At 43.9% G+C, this 27,234-nt stretch overlaps 1 protein-coding gene across 3 annotated transcripts in view; it reads left to right on the top strand.

Moving 5' to 3' along the window:
• The first annotated feature begins 463 nt into the window (after positions 1-463).
• The window catches only part of ctnnb1 (catenin (cadherin-associated protein), beta 1), a 43,908-nt gene continuing 17,137 nt past the window's right edge, over positions 464-27,234 (top strand). Inside the window, exons 1-4 of one of the 3 annotated variants that reach the window (XM_070880308.1) lie at positions 464-692; positions 24,267-24,324; positions 26,301-26,528; positions 26,823-27,076. In XM_070880308.1, the coding sequence (XP_070736409.1) occupies positions 24,312-24,324; positions 26,301-26,528; positions 26,823-27,076 (495 nt within the window). In that variant the 5' untranslated portion in view covers positions 464-692; positions 24,267-24,311. Of the gene's footprint in view, positions 697-24,266; positions 24,325-26,300; positions 26,529-26,819; positions 27,077-27,234 lie in introns of all 3 variants that reach the window. The other 2 variants (XM_070880306.1, XM_070880307.1) reach the window with 2 other exon arrangements.

Raw genomic sequence — 27,234 nt, 5'->3', positions numbered from 1 at the left:
GGGCTGCAGTTTACAAGTTGCATGATGCACGAGGCTACAGTTTACTAATTGCATTGTGCCCGGGGCTGCAGTTTACAAGTTGCATTGCGCCCTGTTGAGCTGCTCGACAAGGTGTTGTGGCCGCAGCGCCCCAGCGTATACTTGCGCGGAGTGCCGGGACTTTGGACGGGGAGAAGATAGAGGCGTGGGGGGGGGGTGCAAAAAAAAGATAGAAATTTCTCTTTAAAGAAACACAAAAAAACACACACAGCCAACCCAAATCCTCTCTGCATATATAGCTTCAACTCGCAGATGATCATCTGCCCTGTTTAGGAGTGAAAAGAAAAAAAGGGAAGGCGATTGGTTGGGCCCGCTCCCCCCCTCTCTTCGCTGCCAGGTGTCGGAATGGTAGCGGCCGCACTACTTGTCGCTGGCGGAGGCGCACCCCCGCGCGGCGGCCGCTTTAAGGGGTGGCGCGGCTGGCGGGCGCCATTTTGGTCGGTGTGGCGGGGAGGGAGAGAAAGAGAAAGCGCGTGTGAGGGAGAGAGAGCGAAGGAGAGAAGGAGGGAAAGAGGGAAAGAGCCCGCCCAACACTCAGCCACCCACCGCGCCGGAGTCTGAGACAAGGCCCGAAGCAGGAAAACATCGGGGCGGCGCCGAGAGTGTGAGGGGAGCCCGTGAGTGGGGAGCGTCCGTCCGTCCGTCAGCCGGCGGTGGGTGAGAGAGAGAGCGGGGCCGGGGGGGGAGCGCGGGCCCGGGGGGGTGAGGGGGGGAGCGCGGGGTCCGGGGGGGGTGAGGGGGGTGAGCGCGGGGCCCGGGGGGGGGTGAGGGGGGAGCGCGGGCCCGAGGGGGGGGAGCGCGGGGCCCGGGGGGGGGGGTGAGGGGGGTGAGCGCGGGGCCCGGGGGGGGAAGCGCGGGGCCCGGGGGGGAGAACGGTTCCGGGCCCCCGGAGGGGGACCGGCTCATCGTCGAGTAACGTGGCACACAGCGTGTGGGGGAGGAGGGGAGAGAGATGAGGGGGCGATGTGGGGGGGAGGGGGTGTATATGCTGGAGGGGGAAGGGTAAGCGGGTGTGTGTATACCTGAGGTGGTGGTGTGGGGGAGGGGGTGTACCCGGTTGGGGATGTGTATATGACCGGTGGGGGGGGGGGGGGTGTGACAGGTATATACTGGGGGTGACAATGGAGCGGGGTTGTTCTCTGGGCTGGGGGGCGGGTATATACCCTGACTGGGGAGTGGGTTTGTGTGTATGTCCGGGGGCAGGGGGCTTGTGTGTATACCCAGAGGGGGTGGGGAGGGTTGTGTATACCCGGGGTGGGTAAGCCGGTATTTACCTGGGAGTAGGGGGTTTGTGTGTATACCCAGAGGGGTGGGGAGGGTATATTCCCGGGATCAGGAGGTTTGTGTGTATACCCGGGGGCGAGAGGGTATATTCCCGGGATCAGGAGGTTTGTGTGTATACCCGGGGGCGAGAGGGTATATACCCGGGAGCAGGGGGTTTGTGTGTATACCCGGGGGCGAGAGGGTATATACCCGGGAGCAGGGGGTTTGTGTGTATACCCGGGGCGAGAGGGTATATACCCGAGGGCAGGGGGGTTTGTGTGTATACCCGGGGGCGAGAGGGTATATACCTGGGGGCAGGGGGTTTGTGTGTATACCCGGGGGGGGGAGGGTATATACCTGGGGGCAGGGGTTTGTGTGTATACCCGGGGGGAGAGGGTTTGTGTGTATACCCGGGGCGAGAGGCTATATACCCGAGGGCAGGGGGTTTGTGTGTATACCCTGGTTGGGGAGCGGGTATACCGGGGAAAGTAGAGGAGCTGAGTTATTCCCTTGGTCTTAAGCGGGCTGGAGTTAGAAGAGGAGATTGTTGCTGCGGGCCAAAACTTCAAAACTACCTCATTAACAATCAAACGAGTAGAGAGTAATCGAGCAGTCGGGGATTTGCATTTTAAAAGATTTTCGCTGACGGATGAAATCGTTTGAGTGATAGGCCAATAGATTTATATTCTGCTGATAAATAGTGTAAGCAGTGGGCGCGTAAAGAGGTCATTCTGTCCTGAAAAGGAAAAGAGCAAATAAGCTGATACGAATTCGGCTTCAAATGCACAAAAAGCTGTTTTGGGCTGGGGTCCAAGCCACAATTGATGTAGAAAAGCGAGATTAAACTTTCAAAATATCAAAATTTTGATAGGCAGTGTGTTTTTTCTCGGAGTTTTAATTCTTTCTCTTGATATGGGCGGTTCTTTTGTGTTCTTTCGGATTTTATATTTTTCGGGTATCTTTTGCTCCGAGTAAATGGATGTTTAATTTGACCATGACTGCAATAATTATGAGTTGTTTTGTGTCTAATTTTAGTATTTAGGGCCTTCCCGAAAATCGTCTAAATTTGTAGAAATTGGTTTCAATCTGAGATGTGAGAATTCAATGTTTAAATCTTGGGTCTTCGAATCTCTAGTTACAAATATACAATGCTGTGTACACGAGAAGTTTGTTTCTGAATGTTTGTATGGTTTGCGAGTTTGTTTTCCTCTATTGAAGAGCCATTGGTTCCAGTTTGAAACGGAAATTGGGAAAGGAGAGGCATGTGGAAGCCAGAGCCTTGTGACTGTTAATAAACTATAAATGGGAAGTTTGATGTGCTTTGCTTTATTGCTTTGCAGTTGAGTGCAAGGGAGAGAGCATCATGTGCTGCACCAGACAATTTGGCTTAAATTTGGATATGCATTTAATTTAAGATTATTAAAACGTGGAACGGTTTGGGCCAATTGTTTCTTGTATAAACAGTGACACAATGCTTTTTAGCGCAATACTGTTTGTATCTTGACTGCATTATAATGTGCAAGTTTTCTGGAAAATGGATGCAATCACAGAAATCAATTCCTGAAACTTATTTTTTTTAAATTCCAACATCCCCATTTAAATTGAAATTTGCCTTTAGTAACAAGGTCAGTGGTTGATTCAAGGTCTGTCAGCATTTTAAGTATCTGGTTTTGTATGGCGTTCACTTGTAAACAATTGATTAAGCTTAAAAGCTGTTTACGTTTGCCTTGAGTTTCTATGTTGGTATTTCTTTATAGGTACTTTCATTGTCCAATCTATAGTGACTTATTAGTAGCTAATTTATTTTACATGTAGTTCCAGGTGATTATAAACGTATCTCAGAATTTGTAATAATGAATTTTTAATGTATACTGTTGTGTTTCGGGACACTGAGATTCTGAGGAATCGGAACTTGGATAACAGTTACCTGCTACTGACTGTCTTGTCTCATCCTATTATTGAAAAGAATGCCTTTATTTTGGCGATGCTTATGAATATATATTAGCCTAACCAAGTTCTGTTGGTGCGAATGGATCACTGTCAATAATTGGGATATATGTTTCACAGTCATGTAATGTTTTTTCTGTTGCTGGTAAAAAGGTGTGTGTGTGTGTGTAGCCGAGAAACTGGACAACAGGAACCTGTAATACCAAAAGCTCTTTGATCGCTAACCTGAGTTGCAATGTGACGCATGTTGACTTCCATTGCTTGTCATTTAAAACCACATCTTGTTTGGCTGTCTTGGACTTTCGATTGAATGAAAGAGCTTCCAGTAAATGTATATAAACTAAATATGTAAGCAAGTACGCCATTCAAAAATAGTTATTTGACTTCAGCTGCATGGTCATCAATATTGTGTAAGCTGTGTTCTTTTAATATCGTGTTTGACCTGAAGACTTGATGCTGCACAGATTTTTATTCCTTTGGTGTATCTTGTACAGTTTTGAAAATCACGTTTTATTGTGACTGTTTTGTCGTCACTAACAAACAGGAGAAGTTTGGGTAGCATCAAGGAATTGAAAGATGTTAAGTTAGTATTCTGATGCTTATCCCCTTTTCTCTCCTTTCCTGAACACTGGCTCCAGTTGGCCTATATGTTGATGGGGACACAGATGTAAGGTCATTGGCAAAAACTGGGGGTGAGGGGAGGTGCGAGTGTTTTAATGTAGTGATCTGGAACACGCTGCCTGAAAGGGCGATGGAAGAAGATTCAATAGTAACTTTCAAAAGAGAATTGGATAAATACTTCAAGCAAAAATTTGCAGGGGCTATGGGGAAAGAGCAGGGGAGTGGGGTTACCTGTAATTGGATTGCTCTTTCAAAGAGCCAGCACAGGCACGATGGGCCGAATGACCTCCTCCTGTGCTCTGTGATTCTATGTTGCCCAGTACCGTACCCAAGTGGCTGTTTGAGAGGCTAAACAATAGAAGGAGCAGAGAAGGATTTGACAATGCAGCTTGACTCCCTGTGCGTAGGCTGTTGGATAGCAAGCAGGGTCTCTGAAAGCAAGTTGCTGTTACTCCAGTTGAGGTTAGCTATTCTTGAGTGGCATGTGGATCTGTTTTAATCTGTGTGGCAGTCAGACAGACTTGCATTTCTATAGTGCCTTTCACAACCACTGAATGTCCCCAAGCACTTTTTGAAGTGTAGTCACTGTTTTAATGTAGGAAATGCTTGGTACTGTATCATGTCATGTATTTTCCACTAGCATGTGAGTGAATTTATGTTAAGACACAGCTGCACTGTATATTTAAAAAACAAGCTTCTGCTTAAATAAGAACATTGTTCAATGGCTTAAAAAAAAATGAATAGAATTCTTTACTTTGTTTTTCACAGTGGCAGTTAATGTGTAGCAGAGTTTCAGATATTTTGGTGTTTCTGCCTGAAATACAAGGGCTATAGGAGCTCTGTTAAATACAGAGTAAACGTTGCTGTACTGGAGTTCAGTTAGTGATTAACCATGCCTGTTGTTTTTCACAAAATCTAAACACCTTCTGATAAGTCTCAGCCGGCAATAGCAAATGGCTTTGGGGAAGGGCAGTTAGGGAAGGGAGGGAGTTCGAAAAAGTCTTGTATGTGTTAGGTACTTTTATACCTACCACTTAACTCCTGCACCCAACCAGGCAAGCTGAGACTGCTAAAGCAAATAGCTCATTTTTACTTTATTGGACACAAAAGATTCCAGCCTGCTGTCAGATAGACCTGATCTCTGGATTTATGTGGTCAGTTCTGTGTTGTAAATGCAGAAAGATAAATATTTTTAACTGAGTTTGAAGATGGGGAACTATAAAATGTATGATTTAGTCAGACAAGATTTTGTTTTATCTTCTTATTGGTGGTCTTTAGAATGTAACTGGTGGAATATATCCAGACTGACACTGCAGTGTCGTACTGAGGGGTACATTTTTCAGAACTCTAGTAGAAAATGCTGAAACAGTACCCATCTGCCTGTTCCTATGGTTGTTGTGGTGGATGGTAGCTGCCAAGGCAACATTCCCTCAACCAACATCAGAAGTGGATTAACTGGTGATTCATATTGCTGCTTGTGGAGTCTTGCTGTACGCCAAATGACTGCCCTATTTCTCTACATTTAAAAAAAACAAACACAAATTTGTATTTATATGGTTATAAGCAAAAAGGCTCAAAACTGAAAATGCTCATCCAAGTCAGCAAGCGTTTGTGGAGAGAACCAACAAACTGATGCTTCAGATTTGGATCAGTCATCAGAACGCTCGAGTCCAAACCAGAAACCTCAGCCTGCCGATTCTCTGCACAGGTGCTGCACCATTAACTCTGTTCTGTATTTATATTCATTTCATTCCTTTGTAATGTGCTGAATGTTCTGTAGCTAGTAAAACATTTTTTCTAAAGGGTTGGCATTGTAACTGTTCCAAAGGGTTCACTGAAGTATTTTGCGATATTTGGAAGATGTAATGGTGTTTGCCTAAATTAAAGTATTTGGCTGTACCAGCGTAAGTGACCAACATTTATTGTCAGGCGGCTCTGTGGCGTTTTTGAGTAGGATCCCATTTGAGATGGTGGGGAGTGTAAATGGTTTGCAGATTGGCTGCATTTTGCTTGCTTTACATCCTGGCTTCCCTTTGTAATGGGAAAGTAGCTTGTTTGCATGTGTCAGCAATGTAAAATATGGTGCATGGCTGCTATATGGTATTTAACGTGAAATATATTAATGTGAATCTGGATTATGGGGCTGAGAATTGGTATCAGTCAAATAGAAAGAAAACAATGCTGTAACTATACAGCCAGTCTTTCAGCATCTGAAAAATGCAAAGAAGGTGTAATGTTTCAGGTAGATGGCCTTTGTCAGAACAGGAGCATCACGCTAAGTGAACGTGTCTAAAGCATTAACACATTTCCTTGTCGGATGCCGATGAACCAGCATTTACTGTTGTTTTTCTCTGTTACGTAAAAAGAAGTCTGTGTGTATGTGCCAGAATTCATTATTTGAACAAATTAATTGCAATTAGATTAGTTTTCAGGAGCCCTGTGTGGTGTAGTGTAAACAGGATAGCTGAATGTTTTGCTTGTATCTAGAGCAGCGATTCCGAGACAATGGGCTTCACTGTAAGCTGAACTTTTTGATCTTTTGGAGAAACTGCAAGAATGGTGTTCACTTCACGATTGGAGCGATTCTCAATGTTCAATATTTAATTTCAATCCTGGTGCACTTTTTCGTCTTTGATTTTCCTGCATTACTTAAAATAAATATATAGAATCGGGCTCCGATGTGCTGCGTTTTGTAGTCTGAGCTGCCTTACAGTAGAGTTTAAAAAAAAATAGATTTCAAGTTCCTCCATGACCGTCTTTCATGGTTCATTTTAATAATGGTTCTCTGCATTGCAATGTATAAAAAGCTGTAGCGTTGGTCTCTGCACAATGCCTACTTTATTTAAAAGAATTTCTAACTGGTGCCAACACCAGCAAAAGATTGTCTTTAAAGTCGTGGTTCTGGAAATGCAATCAGTATGGCATATGGGAAGGCATGCAGCTGCAGAGCAGTTTGGGTGAGGTGTGTGTGGTGACTGCCGGTCCTTTGAAGTTGGTCAAATGAGTTCCATATGCGTGAAGGAGGAGTAACGACAGCTAGCTTTGGAAGCTGGTGCAAATAGTCGGATACCAAACATTTTTATTTTTGTAGTACATCGTAATTGCTTTGTTGGGAGTGGTGGGGGGACCCAAATGAATAGCTCTCAACTGCTCTAAAGACTGGGAAACGCAGTAGTGTTAAAGCAGGATGTTGGTTCTTGTCTGCTGGCTGACTCCAGTTGCTGAGGGAGACATGGTTGCCAGTCGCTGGAAAGTTGCATGTTGTGCTGAACCAAAATAACATGCCTGTAAATGCCCAGATCATCAATTGTGATGAATGAAGCTTCATTTGGGATACTCTTACAGGTGTGATTGACTTAATTGATCAGTATACCCATAGAATGATACAGTGCAGGAGGCTGCCATTCGGCCCATTGCACTCGCTTGTAATTTCTTTGACTGCAGAGCATTGGATACATGTATTGGTGATAACCTTGATTGGTGTTTACTCCAGATATTTTCCTCCTCCACATTGGCAGGCGGATGACCTCTGCTGGGTGTCCAAGCTTTTGTCTTGGTTGGCTCCTTGGGTGCATAGCATGGAACCTCAAGGACTACAAAGTTTAAATTCATGGTTCCATTAATTTGCCAATTCCAACAGCTCTTGGTTGTTCTGATTTTAGAATTTAACACCAGTGAGGCAATTGAACTGGAAATAGCCCGTTCCAAATGTTTAGGACTTCAAAATTGAGTCAGGAGAACCAGAAAATAAATGTTTCAGAACAAATGGAACTAAGTTGTCTGGGGCACGAGGGCCTCTTGTGGTTCAGGGGCTGTAGGTTGGACATGTCTGTGCTGTGGTACTTCTGATACTCTGAAACCAGCTGTTGGGTGATATGTCATAATGTTCCTCCCTGTGCAGAAGCGTTGGCATATCCTTGTGGTTTTAGGGAGGAGTGGTGTGTGGGGTGGGAAAGAGATGCAGAGGAAAAATCTATCTTGTCCTATAAAAGCATGTCTAGTCGGCTGCTGTGGAGTAGCGCCGACCACAATGTCTGACACAGATAATTATTGAGATTTTCTTTTCCAGAGTAGCAAAGAACAAAGTAAAGCTGAAAATATCCCCCGACAAATGATTGCAAGCATGATGGGTACCCATGCCTATGTTTAATATGGCTGCTTAAATATACCCGATATGTTTTGGTGCCTTTTTTTGTATGTATGCTGTCGGGCTAAACTCAGTTCATGGGGAATATGCAAAACTGTATTGCAAACTTTCTCGAGTCAATTTCTGGTTTAACTGGCATGATGTGTTCTGTGGGCAGACTCATTTCTAGATGGTGACTGGATGCATTGCTAATTTTTAATAATACTAACCTACCATGTTACTACATGTTTGCCATTTTGTGCTAACTGTCAACTAAGGGGGTATACAGTCGCTTGTTTTTCAACTGTACATGAGGTCAGCGATGTCACTGCAGTGATTGCAGCATAATTCTGCTTTGGGAATCCAATATTGTTGTTGAGCACACCCAGGTCAGCTCTAACCTGGCAGATGCACAGTAACGATAACTCTGAATAGCATTCCTATTGGACAAATAACTTCTCTATTTCCCACAAACCATGCTGCATCTGAGTTGCAGTAAATTGCAAATTGAATGTTTTGTGATTTGGAACCATGTTCACAAGTCTGGTCATTGCTGCTAAAGTAGGGGGAAGAGAAAGAATCGTTCAGGTCAGAAATCAAACCCAGGTCTCAAATTTAAAGGACCATTGAACCATCCAGTCATTCCAATAAAGTGACCTGTGGCATGAAAAGTACAATTAAAGCCTAATATAACAGATTCATCTGTATGAAATATTTTCCATCCATCAGGAGTGTTTAGCAATCATCATCTTAGGTGGTCCTTCGAATCGAGGATGATTTGCTTCCATGCCAAAAAGGGGATGTGTTCAATGAGTTCATGGGTGTTTCAATGAAGGACCTAATATTCCTGATCCTGAACTACATCCTGAAGGGTGAAAGATGCCTGTGCGTGGATTTTTTTTAACGTGTGGTGGCCATTGCACACCAACCACCACACGGGCTTGACAGAGCTAGGTCTTGGTCCAGTGGCAAGAGTTAACCAGGACGACTGGAAACCAGCTCTGCTGCACAGACCTAGTGCGCACACATATCGCAATGTGGGCTGGCCCGTGCTGTCTCTGGGCCCCGATCACATCGCTGTGCAATCTTTCGCCCCGACCTCGCCGCTCTTGCTGTACCTGCCCACGCTCCAATCATTGACATCACTGGGTTATCGTGACATCCAATCCAATCGCCCTCCTGCACCAGATCGTCGCTCCTTTTATGGCCCCGACCTGTCGCTGATCGTTGTAGGTCACTACAGTATTTTGTTTTTATATTATATATATCAACTTAGTAAAATGTCCCAAGGTGCTTCACAGGATCGTTATCAAACAAAATTTGATACCAAGCCATGAGGAGATATTGGGGCAGATGGCCAAAAGGAGGTAGGTTTTAAGGAGTGTCTTAAAGGAGGAAAGAGAGGTACAGAGGTTTAGGGAGGGAATTCCAGAGCTTAGGGCCTCGGCAACTGAACGACCGCTAATGGTTGAGCGATTTAAAAGCAGGGATGCACAAGAGACCAGAATTGGAGGAGTGCAGATATCTCGCAGGGTTGGCAGAGGTTAGAGATAAGATCTGTAGTGGTACTTCTGATGGTTTTGTAAGTGCTAACCTAGCATTTATTTTCAATCCCTTGAAACAAATTGATCTGCTTCTCTGATGGCTCTGTTGAGAAATGCACATCCAGTGTGGAACTGAGACCAAGGAAGTCTGACTTTAATTCCTCGTCTGCTGAGTTAGCGGGCATCAGCCCATCCCCAGGCCAAGCATCTAGAAAAAAATGGGCTAGACTTTCCTGCTCTTGTTACTGCTAGAAATGTGTGTGTGGATATTGGGCAAGGGCAGGATCATTCCTGTAGTGACATAACCTACAAGCTCTCTGGGTTGATGAGTAAAGAATGGCCACTTGTTCGAAGAATCGTGCCCAGGATGAATAAATGCCTTCAGGAGGAAAGGAAATTATTCCAATTGTTGAAATTTTGTGATGTCTTGTATTGGGAAAAAAAAGGCTTTTTTTAAAGTAGAACGCCATAATGCTATTTCAGTCTGGGTGTCTCTACTCCTTAAAGTGGTTTGAGTATTTTAACCATGGTAATTAATTTGGAGGAGGAAGAAAGGAAAATGGACGAGACTTTGGAAGAAAAGCTGTTTAATTCACATTCATTTGCTAGATCCTTTTGCTGATTTTCTTTCTTCCCTTTAGCAGTTTGTTTTAACTTTGATTTCCCTTCTTGTGGTCTTTCTGTACCACGCCTTCTCCCTAGCCGGGGCAATGTACAGCTTGTTACTGCGATTCCAGTCTTGTTGGGTGTTTATTTTTGCATTGTAGTCATATCACTTGTCACTTAAGGAAATGAGATCAGTGTGTATTGTTCCGCTCTGGGTTTGTGGAGGCCTGTCTCGCGATTGCTGATGGCATAATTAAGTCTCTTGTACTTCAGGTACGGGTTTAAGACGAGTATTTGTCTAGCATAACATGGAGTCAGCAATGCTGAGTAATAGACAGCTCGACATTGTGCTGTGGCCTAGTAAGTTATATGACTGCTGACTCTACACTAAAAATGTAACTTTTTAAAAAAAAAGTGTGTTTTCAGGGGTTCCAACAACTGGTTGTGTATATCAGTATGAGACTAATTAATCAAGCCAACCTTTTAAAACTCATCTTGCCAATCAGGCAATGTTGCAATTGCTTTGATGCAGCATTGGACAGGAGCTCGCATTGTGTATTTGTGCGGGTTGAGCAATTCTTGCACCTGCAGTAAATCATTCTTGTTACACATTTGAAAACTATGTGAATACTTCCACAGCTTGCTATTATAGATAGGTGATACAATGTACCATTTCATTCTCCCCTAAATACCCAAATGGGCTACCAAACACATTTAAAAAAAAAAGAATCTCGTGAATAAAAATGTTAATCTGTAAATATTGGTTTTAATCGCATTTGCTGCATCCAAGTTTGTTTTGTTACTGATTTTTAATTACATGGTATTATAGAAAAACTCTCACTGAACTGTTTATTGTGCAGTCAGTTTGCCTGTAGATACAAGTACCTGTAACCTTTCTATCCAATGAACCATTTAAAAAAAAAAATAAACTTAAGTCCTCCTTTTAGTGCTTTGCTCTGTAATACTTCAGTTTACAATTACCTTTTTTCTTCTGATTGCTCTCTCTGGAATATTGGTCCATGTTAACTGCATTTCATTTTTTTATTTGCTTGACATCAGTATTTTTTTTCCACTCTCTCACCCTTATTTAAGGATGGCTCTCTGCCCTACTTTGCCACATTCAGCCTCTCTGCCCCACCTCACCTGACCAGGCATCTTTCTGTCAGACATCCTGACCAGGAAAGATACCACCTCTTTCTCCTCCGCCCCCCCCCGCCCCCAAAAAATCAGGTTGCTCCCTGACTGGCGGCCTCCATTTTGATTTCCCTATCATCTGTTCCTGCATCATCCTCCACCAGGGGTTGGATGTCTGGGAAGCAGTAACAACAACTGCATGCATCAAAGGATTAATTAATGGGTAGAATCAAATCATTTTATATTTTTAACTTGGAAACACGAACGTTAGGTAGTGTTTGACAGGAGACCGTTTTTGTAAATCACCGTAATTTGCGCTATTGTCGTGTTAAAAATATTGTCACAAAAATTAGTGCATTGATCGCAGAAGTTAGCGGAGATTAATTTTGCGAGCCCTAACTTATTCACTAAATGCAATAATAATCAACCTTGGTTTTGCTTTCATAAAACAGTTCAGCAGCCATAGCCTAACTGATGCCGTTTTTGTAGGATTGAACCTAAAACACACATTAATGGTAGATCTCCAGCTGTATTTGGCAAGATTAAATATACTGACTTGTGCAATGTCTGTTTGTAAAAGACTTTGTTTTTATGGGGTTTGCATTGGATAGTGCATTCATATGAAATCCGTTTGAACTGAAACGTTTCCCAAAATTCTAAAGTAAACCATCTAAAATGAAATTAATCTGGTATTTTTTTTTTGTCAAGAGTTCATCTTTGGGTCACTGGGGCCCGAGTTGGGCTTGCTTTGGCATGGCTGAGCTGCAAGCATAGTATGTGATTCAGATTAATTGGTTTCCTGTAACCTGATTGGCTACATTTGTAGACTGCACAGCACTTTTTGACGTAGTTTTGAAATATTTGCCTAAGCAACAAAGAACCTTGGAAGAAGTGCAGTTTGCATTAGTCTAGATTTTCATTCATTGCCACAGTAGTGATTTGACTATTGTAGCGTGACTCTGGAAATACAGTAGTTCACTTTCTACTGTAACAGAAAAGCCCGTGTCACAGGGTAAGTTGTACTTCAGTTGTACTGTTGTCGAACATTGTTTGTATCTGGTTAAAGAGCCTGCATTTATATTTGTCTGTTCGGTTTTCCCATCTTGGCAGCAGTGCTGTAATGTGAAGGGGCTATTTTCTGACTGGTATTGACATACAGGTTTGCTGTTGTCAGTACTAACTAGGTGTTTCATTCCTTCAGGAAACCGAGTGGACGCTTAACTCAGGAGTTCCTATGTCCTCCTTTCCTGAGGATGACTGATGTGGGCCTGAGACTATTGTGCATGTAACTAACTCTCTTGTGCCATTTCCTTCTGAGAGTTGATGGGGTGAATTCCCAAATTTTAGAGCACTTGTGATTGTTCGGTACAGAAAGCCGGAGTACTTGTAGCAAATACTTGTCAAAGTTAACTCAGTATAGTAGTGACTTTTTTTTGATATTGGTGAAATCTGAAGTATCAGTATAGTGTTAGCATATTCTTAAGTAAGACCTCATTTTAGCTGGGAGTTTCTTTTGGAAACTAAGCTTTTCATCTTTTTATATAATTTGAATACATAGCTGCAGCAAAGAGTAGGAGTTATGACTAAGACCGCCTAAGTAGGCAGTGATTTTGAATGGCTGACTAACATTTGTTGCTGAGGGAGTGACTAGAGTTCATGAAATTAAATCTATAAATTGGTCTTGGGAAGGGTGACTCATATGGGTGTGAAGGGATTTTATGCTGCAGAATTCACAACTGCTCAAAGTGAAACCAGATACATGGTTTCGGTGACTGGCGAGATCCAAACCTGATCACCTTTAAAAAGCCAAGTGAAGAGAAATGTCCCAGGGCTAAAGAGGGTGTGGGCTGGCTCTATCAGCAGAGGTGGCGGGATAGTGATAGCTGGTATAAACCGTGTTCTTGTGGTGATAGTGAGGTCAGCGTGATTAGTCATTTTGAAATTGAGAACTTTTGAGCTTGTGTCATTATGTACTTAAGTACCGAAATGTAACAATCTCAACATTTGTCAACTTTGAGAACCTCAATCCTTGTATTCAGTGTTTTCAATTATTTCAGATTTTTCTGAGTGTATAGCATCTTTAGGGAGGGAATTGCATGATGGCAGTTTTGTGTTGGGGGGGGTGGGGGGAGGGGTGGCGCTGAACGAGGGATTAAATAAGGAATGTAAGGCAATCTTTTATCAATGTTACTTACGTTAAAGTGGTCTGCTATTGAGTTTTTTGTGAATTACGGTTTAGTGTCTAATGTGCGATGAAATTACCAATTGACTGGATATGTTTGTAAAATGCCAAACCCGAAATCATCCTTTGTGGCTTTGGTTGAGCTTCAAAAGTAAGGTCCTGAAGCAAATCTTTTGGTCTAACTGTGTTTTAATTGCTTTAATTTAATGTTCTAGTCCGCTTTAATGTGCTGAACCAAGACGGGTGTGCGTAGTAATTAGATCTGTCTTTTTGAAAGTATAGATTTGCCACAAGGGCCATGTGGTAAGCAATACATAAACTGTGCCCAAATAGCGCATAAATTCAGGTTATTAACTGCTGTTTTTCAAAGTAGAAATCTGATGGGGAATTCAGAAGAAACTTCTTTACCCAGAGAGTGGTGAGAATGTGGAACTCGTTGCCACAGGGAGTGGTTGAAGTGAATAGTATCGATGTATTTAAGGGGAGGCTGGACAAGCCAATGGGGGAGAAGGGAACAGAGGGTTATGCTGATAGATTTAGATGAGGAAAGACGGGAGGAGGCTCGAGTGGAGCATAAACACCAGCATGGACTGGTTGGGCCCAATGTTTCTGTGCTGTATATCCCATGTGAAATACATCTTGGTTTCTCAAGTGTGGATTATTAGGAATATTGGACTAACTTTTGAAGCTGGTGACAGAGCCAGGAGAAGTTGGGAAATCCCCACTTCATTCAATTCCTGGTCCATACTGAGTTAGCTGATCTTTGAATGGCAGTGGGAGGACTACAATTTTCATCAGGACCTTTGGTATGGGGAGGGAAATTGAGTAGCAATGCCTGCTGGAAGGTGCAAATTCTGGATGTTGGAAGTAGACAGGATTGGTCTTGGCCACGGTTGAAAGCTTGCCAGCTCTTGGTGTCTGGACTTGCAGTAAGAATGGCTGAGTAAGGTACCAGTGTTTCAAACACCTGTGCAAACTGTGCCCCAGCATGAATGGGGTGCAGACAAAATATAGATGGAATTATATAACTGACTCCCTGTCTTCTAAAATCCTGTCTCATTACCTTTTTTGGTGGTACAGATTTTCTGTGGAATCTCTGCCGATGAGATGTAGAAGCTAGAATTCGTGTTTTTGGCCTATTTTGTCTGAAGAACTCTGCTCTTTTAGGTGCTTGATGGCACTTGGAAGAGTGAAGAACAATGAGCATTTTAATGGTTCCTTCCGATTCGCCTACTACCTAAATTTGAAGTAAGGAAAATCGGGCAGTGTTAACTGGTTGTCACTTTTCTGTGGTTTTGTCATGGGCAGTAATTTATTTACTTAACGGTAGGTAAAATACATGTCCACTGTTTTAGTCTGCCACTGCACATTAATCTGTTAGACTTATTGAGGTGTAAACAGCATTTCTTCCTGTGGTCTGTGGTAGGAAGTCTTGTGTGTCTGTATTGCATCCTGTGTTGGTGAGCTAAATCAGTTGTGGTAGAAATCTAGAGAGTTCAGTAAGTGCTTTGTACGAACTGAAAGCAGAAATGACTTCGCTAAACAGTGATTTTGCTTTGGAGATGAGCTACTTGGTGTAGTTCTTGTGATTTGAATAACAGACAAATTTATAGTTGGTTCTGAGCTCAAATTGCTGTGGGGCAGTGTGCTTTTCAAATCTCCTTTTGGAAATCTCACTTATTTCCATCTCTTCCACCTTTTATTTAAAGTCCTTGTCACTGTCATCACCCCAAGTCCCATGGTGAAATGTTTTTTCCAGCTTGTGTCCTGTGATTAATCATCCCTAGTGACTTCAGCCATGTTAATTTTCCTTTCACATTTTGGTTTTGCTGTCCTCCCTTAACCTTGCCCTACAACTCCCATTATCCTTGCCTTTTGCCAGTGGGAAAATTATCCCTTCGGCTCCTTCACCAATTTGTGCCCAACTCCCCTTCCTCTGCCCCCAGCCTGTCTGACTACAACTGTACAAGTTGTCCCATAGCTCCCCACTCTGCTTTCCCCATCAAGTCCCCCAACCTAGTCGTTAATCCTGCTTACAGTGCCCACCGTTTTGCACTTAAGTCTGAGGACCACAGACATAGTGTGCATCTGGTATCCACAACTAAGACTGAGATCATGTTCTCAAGTGTATCTTTCCTTCTAACTCCAGGCTGCTCTCCTCTTCCCCCTCCCCAAAGTCTCCGACCACCTCACAATCCCTTATTCATACTGAACCTGATCTTGTCCACTTTTATTCACTTCCCAAGCTAATCTGAGATCCCTTGTCTGGGCCTGATGGTTCCTCATTTCACTCAACTATAATTTTGCTAGTATTGTTGCTGGGCCCCTCTGACATTATATAGGTTCCTTTTAAAATGGTCATCAGCTTCCTTCTCAAAAGCCCATCCTTATTCTGCCTGCCCCCTCCAACAACTGCACTCTCTAATCGATCTTTCTTGTCCAAAGGTCTTTGGAACATATGAGTGTCACCTCTCCGTTGCAAGTTCATCCCTCCCACAACTTCCTGTTGAAATCGCTTCAGTCTGGTTTCTGCTCAATAAGACACATTTGCCAACTATATCCTCTGACACTGAAGGCCAAAGCTACCATTTCGGCCCCTGCCAAAAAAACTGCATACCCATGACACATACTCCATCCTGGCTACTCTGAACTCCTACACGGCAAGCGAGGCCCAGGTGGTCAGAGGAAACGTTTCAAGGACACCCTCAAAGCCTCCTTGAGAAAATGCAGCATCCCCACCAACACCTGGGAATCCCTGGCCAAAGACCACCCTAAGTGGAGGAAGAGCATCTGGGAGGGCGCTGAGCACCTTGAGTCTCATTGCCAAGAGCATGCAGAAAACAAACGCAGGCAGCGGAAGGAGCGTGCGGCAAATCAGACTCCCCACCCAACCTTTCCTTCAACCGCTGTCTGTCCCACCTGTGACAGAGACTGTAATTCCTGTATTGGACTGTTCAGTCACCTGAGAACTCACTTTTGGAGTGGAAGCAGGTCTTCCTCGATTCTGAGGGACTGCCTATGATGACTCCATCCTGGCTACTCTGAACCAGACTGCAACTAAAGAAAGACTTGCATTTATATAACACCTTTCACGACCGGCAGACAACCCAAAGCACTTTACAGCTGATGAAATACTTCGCGTGTAGTCACTGTTGTAATGTAGGAAACATGCAGCCAATTTGCACACAGCAAGCTCCCACAGACAACAATGTGATAATGACCAGATAATCTGGATTTAGTGATGTTGATTGAGGGATAAATATTGGCCCCAGGACACCAGGAATAACTCACTTTTTTGAAATAGTGCTGGGATCTTTTACATCCACCTGAGAGCAAATGGGGCCTCGGTTTAACATCTCATCCGAAGGCACCACTGACAGTGCAGCACTCCTTCAGTACTACTGGGAGGGTCAGCCTAGACTTTTGTGCTCAAGTCTCTGGAATGGCACTTGAACCCCCACAACCTTCTTACTTGGGTGAGGGTGCTACCCACTGAGACACTGGTTGACACCCCAAGAAATTCTTCAACCCAGAACTGAATTCCTATCCTCTACCACCACAACATTACCCATCTCTGCTACGACTGCCATGCCCCACGGTCACTGAATCTCTTGCTCATGTCTTGACTTCCGTTATCGTTCCTGGTCTCCTGATCTCCCCTCCATGAATTCAATCATCCAATGCTCTGACGCATCTATCTCCTGCTGATCTACACTGCAGCAGCCCCAGACCTCTTTCTCCCACCCCCACCCCACACACGCACACACTTTCCCCCGAATTAACAATGGACAGTATTAATTTAAAATCCTCCAGAGTCTTGCCACAGCCACACTCTTCCCCAGCCCGGTCCACCTCTGGCAAAGCTTTTCGATGCCTTGATCCTAGTCTTTACAGCTCCTTTCCCAAACCCTTCTTCCTCTACTTCCCTGCCCATCATTAAAAGTCTTGTAAAGATGCGTAATAAACTTGGAACGTCTCGGGTTTATGCTGAATGGTTCCCAAGTGGCTGTAAGATTTGACGGTGGAAGTTGGCAGCTTATTTTATTGCACTGTGGCAGCCTGATCTGTACCTTGCAGGGAGACCACATAATAACGTTCATGCCGCATGGTAATTTGGGTGGGAACACTGGCTTTATTTGTGTTCCCTCTTCTCGACATGGACACTGAATTATAGCCCCCTCTACTGCTATTCTAACTCAGATCGGTCAGCTTCACATCGACTGTTCTATCCTGGAGGTGTTTTTACACTTCGTGCTTCTAGGGCTTGGCTCAGCAATGTCTGATCACACGTCTAAAATCAGCCCTCCTAATCAGATTGCCAAGATGTAGAGCCATGCAAATTCATTGGGAGGTGGCTGTATTTGCGTGGGTGTAACAAAATATACAACCCATTTTAAAAGCTGAAGTTTTGAAATACTAGATATTCTGGTCCCACATCTTTGCCTATAAACCCAGAAAACATTTTCTATTCTCTCCAGTCCCCGAAGGATCTCACCGTTTCATAAGTGAGTTCCAACAGTCCCAGGTTGATGTGTCTGAGGCTGGTGTCAGGCTGCTGGTCTGTGTGTTAGGTTAAAATGTGGTGTGAAATGATGGGCCTCCGGGACATCCTTGTTAATCATGATTTAATGTGTTCCTTTGTCCTGCGCAGGGGCAGACATCAGCGAGTGCCATGGTTAATGAATATTTGCATTCATTTCCTGTTGAGCTTTTGTTCGGATTTAACTCCTACCCTGCTGATGTGCCTTGCCTTGTTGAGTGCTCATCTGTTCTTCATAAGCAGAATGGCAGAAGAAGTTGGTGTGCGTTAAACTGCAGTTGCTTCCTGAATGGGTACGACTGATTACAGCTAATTGAGTGGGCAGAAAGGATGCAATAAAAACAGAAACTGGTTTAAAAAAATATATACCCAGCAGGATGGACTGACATAAAAATAAAGTGCTGGAAACACTCAGCAGGTCAGGCAACATCTGTGGAGAGAGAAACCGAGTTGACGTTTCAGGTCGATGACCTTTTATCAGAACTGGCAAAAGTTAGAGCTGTAACATTTTAAGCAAATGCAGGGGAGGAAAGAACAAAAGGGAAGGTCTGTGATAGGGTGGAAGGCAGGAGAGATTAAGTGACAAAGGGTATGATGTTGCGAGGCAAAAGGAGATGGCAATGGGACAAGTAAAGGAACAAATGGTGAGTCCAGAAGAGGTGTAAATGGGAATGGCAGAATTAACAGCTGCCATGTGAAAAAATAACGGCAGAGGTTATGGTCTGAAATTGTTGAACTCGATGTTAAGTCTAGAAGTATCTAATCAAAAGCAGGACTGTGAGCCTGCTCTCTTCCACAGGCTTGTCTGCACCCATGTGGCCATAGAGCGGATGCGGTGTCCACCGGTACGCTTCAGGCCTTCCGTGACTGGTGAGCACCGCAAGAAATGGAATGTCTTACAGATACCAGTAATATTATGACTTTGTTCTTTTTGTTTTGTTAAATTCCTTTATTTTTAAATTTATTCGTTCATGGGATGTGGGCATCACTGGCTAAGCCAGCAGTTATTGCCCATTGAGACGGTGGTGGTGACCTGCCATTTCAGAGGCCAGTTAAGAGCCAACCACATTGCTGTGGGTCTGGAGTCACATACCGGCCCAGACCGGGTAAGGGCGGCAGATTTCCTTCCCTAAAGGACATTAGTGACCCAGATGGGTTTTTACAACAATCCGGTAGTTTCACGGTCACCATTACTGACACTGGCTTTTTAATTCCAGATTTATTAATTAACTGAATGCAAATTCCCCAGCTGCCGTGGTGGGATTTGAACTCGTGCCTCTGGATCATTAGTCTGGGCCTCGGGATTACTGTTCCAGTAACATCACCACTATGGTACCATATCTGGTTGCGGCCAAATGTTTTTTTTAAAAGGGCTCTTGTAAATTGGGTTTTCTGTTTGATTGCACTGTGAACGCCCCAGTGGCATCAATGTTCCCTTTAAGCCGCGTAGTCGCACAGCATTCTGCAGTTCCCACACAGCCAGCTCAGCCGCATTTAAATAGGAAGAAACGCACACCCGGAAAAAAAAATAAAGGGAACATTGAGTGTAATCTTTATGGATTGTTTGGAAAAAGGTATCTGAAACCAAAAACAAGTTTAACTCCAGTTGAGAATAATGCTGTAAAATTTAAGCTGCATTTACATTGCAGCCTGGGTCTCAATCACACAAACTAACGGAGGCATTCGTACTTGTTTTGGAGCTAGCTTGTAGTGTTGCTTACAGCAAGTCAAAATCTGGAAAACTCTTCCTTCAAAATGCTGTTGAGGCTGGGGTGTCAAAACTCAGACTGATATTGTTGCTCTGCATGATCTAAAAGGTTACAGAACCAAGGCGGGTAGATGAATTAAGATACAGCCATGGCGGAATAGGCTTGAGGGAATTTAATGACATCATCACAACACCACTATGAAAGAAATGGGAAAAGTCTCCTGAAATGTAGTGTTGCCACGGATTTACTTCCAATAAGATCTGTGTCGGCCGAGATAAGCGAGTGTGGAAAGTGGGTCTTCCCGTGGCTGTCAATACCTCGATGCTGGCCATTTTTCAATAAATATTCAATTAATAGCTGTTCTCGGGTAGTAGTGTTTCTTCCCATTGACATGAAAATAAAATACACTGGAAGTACAGGTAAAGGTGTAAAGATAGGTTAATGTCTCCAACGGACAAGTCTCCTTCCTCTCCTACGTCCTCCCCCATCCCCATTCCAGGTTGTGCTGTCGTTTTGTTGGGAAGATTTGAAATAATGAGTCTTATATTGCAGACATTTGCATGTTGCAGCTTATTGCATTTGTCCTGCTCCCTCCAGGGGCAACTCGGGTTTAATGCCAATTGAATTGAGATCAGTAAGCTTGCTCGGTGTCTTACTGAGCTATGTGAGAACCAGGAGGCATTGTTTCCTAGTCTACTTACTTAATCTAATTCCAGCTGGTGGCATGCCTAGCCCTACTGTTGTCCGGGCTAGTTAAAGGGAAAATCAGCCAGGGTTCTATTTTAGATCACCACCCAGAGAAAGTTTCTGAAAAGTGTGCATGAGGAATGTGCCTCTTGGATTGTGTAGCCTGCTAATGTTTGCTGCGAAGGCTCTCGTGAAAAGTAGTTGCTTGGACAAAATGGGTGGGTGGGGAGAGGAGGAGGAGGAGGAGGAGGAGATTATTGGCCCCCCTCTGGTGTTCACAGCTTCGAAAGAGAAAAGCAATGTTTGATGGGGTGAAAGCAGCTCGGTATGTGACGCATGTGCATATTGATCAATATTAAAATCTGACCATGTGCTACATGGTGCCTAATGCTCGTGTTGTAAGTATATGTTTCTTGTTGGTTCTTTGAATCTAGGTGAATAACACACGAGGGATTTGAGTACAGTCCCTTGTTCTCGGTCAGCCGCCTATATCGGACAAATGGCGCTGACCATTTGCAGATGCCACAAATGTTACTTCGTCCCTATTAAGCGCACGGCTATTCCGGATAGTGCAAGTAGCTATTTGCACCATTTAAAGTACGATTATCTGTCTTTCTTCCCCCACCCCCCCACCCCCAATGGCCTCTGGAACTCCTGCCACTGCTGCAAGCCTTCCGGCTCCGTTTTAAAATTTACCATGATGGTCTGACTGCCTCTTAAACAGATCCAAGTCTTCAATCTATTTATTTTTAAACAGTGATGTTGCTGACTTTTTGTCCCATGTGCTGTTTCAAGCTCTGGAACCTTGAAGTTATTCATTATACTGGTGAATAATGGCATCGTGGGAGGAGTTGCAACTGTTGAAACAGCTAATGCCAAGTTTCTTCAGCATAGTGGCTGCTGTTCTGTTGGTGTTTCTATATCGGGCAGTCTCTGTTGAAGGGGAAGCATGGATTTCATTTTATTTTTAAGAATTGACCATATGAAGAGAGGTAAGCTTATGAGTAAAACAGCTGACTTTTTACACTCAGAATTTTGCTTGGCTCTGTTAGAACAATCCTTCAATAGACATTTTTCTTATTCGTTCATGGGATGTGGGCATTGCTGGCATGGTCAGTGTTTATTGCTCTTGAAGGTGGTCGTGAGGTGCTGCAAGATTGTCATAAAATAAAGCAGAGCGCTCCTGTAAAGGAGAGCTTGTGTCACTGAAGTCAACTTTCATCAAGTTAAGGCAAAACAAACTAGTTATCACGCACAGCTAAATCGAGGTCAGTTTGAGCATGCTCCAAGCAGTGACCAGTCAGATTTGTGACTGCTTCCAGCTGCCTCATTCTTTGTCCTGTGACACTGCGAAAGAAAAATATCCAGTAATAATGCAGTGCCTCTGAACTTCAAACCTACTCCGAGTTTGGGGTTGTGTAATATGGTGGATTTTACACTTTGCTCATGCTGAAATATAGTTCACGTTTGTTTCACCATGGTACAGATTGCTGTTGGAGATAGGCAGGTAAAGCTACTTAAAGTTTCGCTAAAGGGAGCAAATGAATTGTTGGGAGCGTCATCATAAACCCATTTGTGTTGGCGGTGGGCTCTGCATTTAACTGGAGCCTAATCTTTTGTTCTCATTTTCCTCCCTGCCTCAGAAAAAACAAGCCTCGATTGGACTTCACTGTTGATGCAAGAGCTAGCTTAATCTGCCATGGGTATCCATGCAATTCGAGGTGTGCATTCAGCAGCAATGGCAATCTCTGCTCCGATTAATGCAGGCTGTAGTTTTTGCATACCTGGTTTTATTTGAAATTTTAGTTTCACATTTTCTGGGCAATCTTTGGGACAACTAAAATCATACAGCCTGCATGCTATTGTATGGGAACTGAAGCAAAACAACAATTTTTCCTGTTATTAGCTGGTTTGAGTAGAATGCCTGCTGGCATGGCTAGACTGAAATTGCTCATGGACTATGAGTGTGGAACTGAATCCTAATGGTGTTTATATTGGAGAACTGTTTCCAGAGCTGGTCCGGAATCGAGTGGGTGTAGAAGCGAACCTGTTTTATATTGTGGGGTGGATTCTACAGCAATGGGATCCATTTAAAATACATTTTTTTGCAATTCAGCAAAGTGCATGTACTTTGGCAGTTGGAGTAAGGACAGAAAGAGGAAATGAAGATCTGTACACTAATGGGAGTAAAAATAGCTTTCTGTGTGTATGGAGACAGACGGGGCCCATTTTATTGGCTACTTCTGGTTTCGGTTTCCTGCTCTGTCATTTTATATTGGAAATGCAGCTGAAACGCATGTACTTTGGTTTAGTATCTCCCTCTGTCTGGTAGCTGCACTGCTACTTTGATGCAGTTACAAATGTAATTCTGATCAGGAATAGGAGAAACATTATCCATACATCCTTTGTCAGCCATGGCTCTGGGCAACACTCTGAGTCAGAAGGTTGTGGGTTGAAGTATCACACCAGGGACTTGACCACAAAAATCTAGGCTGGCACTTCACTGCAATGCTGAGGGAGCCGCTGCACTGTTGGAGGTGCCGTCTTTCGGATGAGGTGCCAAACCCCGGGCCCCGTCTGCTCTCTCGGATGGACGTAAAAGATCCCACGGCACTATTTCAAAGCAGAGCAGGGGAGTTCTCCCCGGTGTCTCGGGGGCCAATATTTATCCCTCAATCAACATCAGTAAAACAGATTATCTGGTCATTATCACATTTCTCTTTGTGGGAGCTTGCTGTGTGCAAATTGGCTGCTATGTTTCCCACATTACAACAGTGACTGCACTCCAAAAGTACTTCATTGGCTGTAAAGTGCTTTGGGATGTCCGGTGGTCGTGAAAGGTGCTATATAAATACAAGTCTTTGACGGGCAAATAGCAAATGATATAACACGTGGGATCCACCCACACTGCCTGACTAGTTTCGTGCTTTGCTGGAGTTTGACGGTTCTTGGATCTGCTCTGTAATTCTATTGCCTTGTAGGAATCTGGGACTGCAGTGCATTCTAAATTTGTTTCAAAGCATTATGCTGCGTCTTCATTGAGACTGCACTAGTTTCCCCTCCAGAACATATCTTGTGTAAGCAAAAGCTTTGTTTTTTAAATTTATGCTACATTGATAAAGATGTACATTTAGCAATGTATTCTAAATGCTGCACTGTGTAGTAGCTTCAAAACCTCAACCATCAAATTCACATTACAGTAGTTTAGAAGAATTGAATAAAGGGAATGTCTGCTCCTGCACAGTAGTCTTATAGGCAGTCCCTCAGAATCGAAGAAGACTTGCTTCCACTCTAAAAATGAGTCCTTAGGTGGCTGAACAGTCCAATACAGGAATTACAGTCTCTGTCACAGGTGGGACAGACAGTGGTTGAAGGAAAGGGTGGGTGGGACTGGTTTGCAGCACGCTCTTTCCGCTGCCTGTGCTTGATTTCTGCATGCTCTCGGCGATGAGACTTATGGGGCCCCATTGTATACTTTGGAGCTTGAAATAAGATGATGACGTCCTGCTGCATGTGGTAATCTCAAATTTGGCATTTTGCCCAAAGTATAGTCTTCTAGACCGTGGAATTGGCAGGAGTTTTAATATACTTGCATCAAAATATAATTTGTAGGACATAACATGCGCAGTGCTGCTAATGCAACTTTACACCAATTTGTGTGCATTATAGTAATGGTAAATATTCAAGAATGGTTTCCTGAATTTCTCCTTGATGTAGCTTAAAACGCAAAAAAGATGGTGATATGGAATAGTATCCTGAAGTGATAATTGATTGGTTTGTACCCTAGCTGTGCATATAGTTCACGACTTTAGTATTGTATAATGCTAATGTTATTGGAGTTTAATCGGTTATCTTCTATTTATTTCAGGTGTTGGAGATTAAACAACCATTAAGGCTGAATTGAACTGAAGCAATGACTACCTCAGGTATGGAACTTAAGTGCTGTTCCCTTAGCAGCTGATCTGTCCCCAGATGTTTAGCCTATCTCTGTGGGTCTTGACTCATCCAGCAGAAAGCACATTGAGGTTTGCATGTGACTATTGGTGTATATAAAGTGAACATTTCTATTTTTGCATAATGTCCCCCCCTGGTGAGTAGTTATTAATATCTTTAGGCTGATCTGATGCAGCCTGGAGTGTGTCAGAATGCTGTGCTGCCTGGGAAACTGGGTCAGACTAGGCAGAAACGTTGCTTCAGTCTGTGCACCCCACCTACATTCAAAATGCTTACTGATCTTCGCAAGTGTTGCACGTTAAAAGTTACACAGCTAAAATGTTACTTTACTCAAATGTTGAAAGTTTTTCTCTCAATTAAATTGAGACCCAATGTCTCTGTTCAGTATTTTGTCATACAGCTTCGGGCGCATGCAGTCATTCCCGACCTCTAATCCGTGGAGAGGAATCTGGGGCAAGAGGAGTAGATTCATTGGCTTTTTACAGTGTTAGATTTACAGGTTTCATGGGACTGCTACGAATGCCCACTTGGGAGAGTATCACAATGTGCCACACTCAGTTCATTATGCAGGGGGGGATGCTTAGCTATTGGTATCCCTTGTAGTGTCGGCTTTAGTGATGTTATTTGAAGATGTGGAAGCGGTTTGTCCAGGGAAAGTGGTGTAGATGGCCTTGGGCCAACGCCTTGATTCTCATCCATGTTTTCAAATCCCTCCATGGCATCACCCCTCCCTATCTCTGCAATCTCCAGCTCCACAACCCCCCCCTCCCCCCCCGGCAAGATACCTGCGTGCCTCTAATTCTGGCCTCTTGAGCGTCCCTGATTTTAATCACTCAACCATTGCTTTAAGTTGCCATGGCCCTAAACTCTAGCATTCCCTCCCCCTCTTTCCTTTAAGTCGCTCCTTAAAACCTACCTTGTTGACCAAGCATCTGCCCAAATAACTCCTTTTGTGGCTTGGTGTCAAGATATATAATTTGATTACGCTCCTGAATCGCCTTGGGATGTTTTACTATGTTAAAGATGCTATATAAATACAACTTGTTAAAATGAGAAATACAACAATCTAATATCTTTAGTGCCCCATTTTCCAAAATAGAAGAAAATCAGAACTTACATTTATAGCAGAACCATAATCGGAGAAAAGCTTTTTCAATGAGGTGGGTTTTAAGGAGGACCTTGGAGAAGGAGAGTGAGGTAATTCCAGAGCGGGGGGCCCAGGCGGCTGAAGGCACAGCCAACAGTGGGGCAATGGAAGGGGGTAGCATAAAAGGCAGAGTTTGTAGAGGGGGTTGTAGAGCCAAAAGAGGTTACACAAATGGGGAGAGGCAAGACTTATTGGTTGAGAATTTTAAATTGGGGGATGCGGGGGATTGGGATCTATAGTTGGGCAGCAAGGTGTGATGGATGAGCGGGACAGGATGCGGGCTGAAGTTTATGCTGGGTGGAAAATAAGAGGCTGTGAAGGAGAGCATTGGAATAGCAGAGTCTGGAAGTGATAAAGGCATCGATGGCGAGGGGAGGGGGGGGTGGGGAAACGCGCTGGGCAATGCCAGGGAGTGGGAAGTTGGGAGGTCTGTGCAATGGAATATGTGGGCTTGGAAGTTATCAGGCTCGTGAGCAGTTTGGTTTAGCTCCAGACTGTGGCCAGGGATGGGGGTTGAATTAAGTGAACGGAATTTGTAGCGGGGCCAAAGACAATGGCTTCAATCTTCCCATCTTCCAATCTTGGAGGAAATTGTGGCTTATCAAAGACTGCTGTCAGACAAGCAGTCTTGTCAATACAGGCAGTGACAGGGTATAAAGGTCATTGCTGGAGATGCTCCATCTGCTTATGGGCGGATAGGCAAGAACCAGGGACTGCATGCTGTTGACTAAATTAATGCATCTTAAAAGCTCACTTTACATCTCCCTTTACATCTCCCTTTTTCTTCCCCCTGGGCAACAGCTGATTTGATGGAGCTGGACATGGCCATGGAGCCGGATCGTAAAGCCCAGGTCAGTCACTGGCAGCAGCAGTCGTACTTGGATTCAGGCATTCACTCTGGGGCCACGACTACAGCTCCTTCACTGAGCGGGAAGGGCAACCCAGAGGAGGAAGAAGTGGATACCAGTCATGTGCTATACGAATGGGAGCAAGGTTTCTCCCAGTCTTTCACACCAGAGCAAGTAACTGGTAAGTGTCTGATTTTAAGTGCTTTTAAAATTTTATACCCACTCTGTATTTGGACTCCGATGGTAAATTGCAATACTTTAGCAGTTAATAGCCTTGTGCTGTGAAATCATTAAGGTGCTGGCTGATGTTTTACATATGTAGAGGAATGACTCCACCTGTGATACTTTTCATTCACTATTGCAGTCTAAATATAGTCTTGAACATAGTAACATTCATGAATAGACCGTTGTATTTAGCTATATGCTTTTTATCTCTGCATTTGGCCTGAATCATTTCTTCTACCCTGCTTAGCAGATATTGATGGCCAGTATGCTATGACTAGAGCTCAGCGCGTTCGTGCTGCTATGTTTCCTGAAACACTGGATGAAGGCATGCAGATCCCGTCGACCCAATTTGATGCAGCTCACCCAACCAACGTGCAGCGTCTGGCTGAGCCCTCACAGATGCTGAAGCACGCTGTTGTGAACCTCATCAACTATCAGGATGATGCGGAGCTGGCAACTCGTGCCATCCCAGAACTGACCAAACTGCTCAACGACGAGGACCAGGTAGAGGAACCTCTCTGATGTGCGTTACTGGTTGTCGGCTTCAGCGATCGTCCTTTGTCACTGTCAAGATTTATCAATCGAACTAATTTAGCGTCAGAGACGGATCACGAGGTTGATTCCTGAGGTGAAGGGGTTGTCTTATGAGGAAAGGTTGAGCG

This window comes from Pristiophorus japonicus, chromosome 5 (genome assembly GCF_044704955.1).
Source record: "Pristiophorus japonicus isolate sPriJap1 chromosome 5, sPriJap1.hap1, whole genome shotgun sequence".
NCBI classification, from domain to species: domain Eukaryota; kingdom Metazoa; phylum Chordata; class Chondrichthyes; family Pristiophoridae; genus Pristiophorus; species Pristiophorus japonicus.
This window is presented reverse-complemented; position numbering and strand designations above follow the sequence as displayed.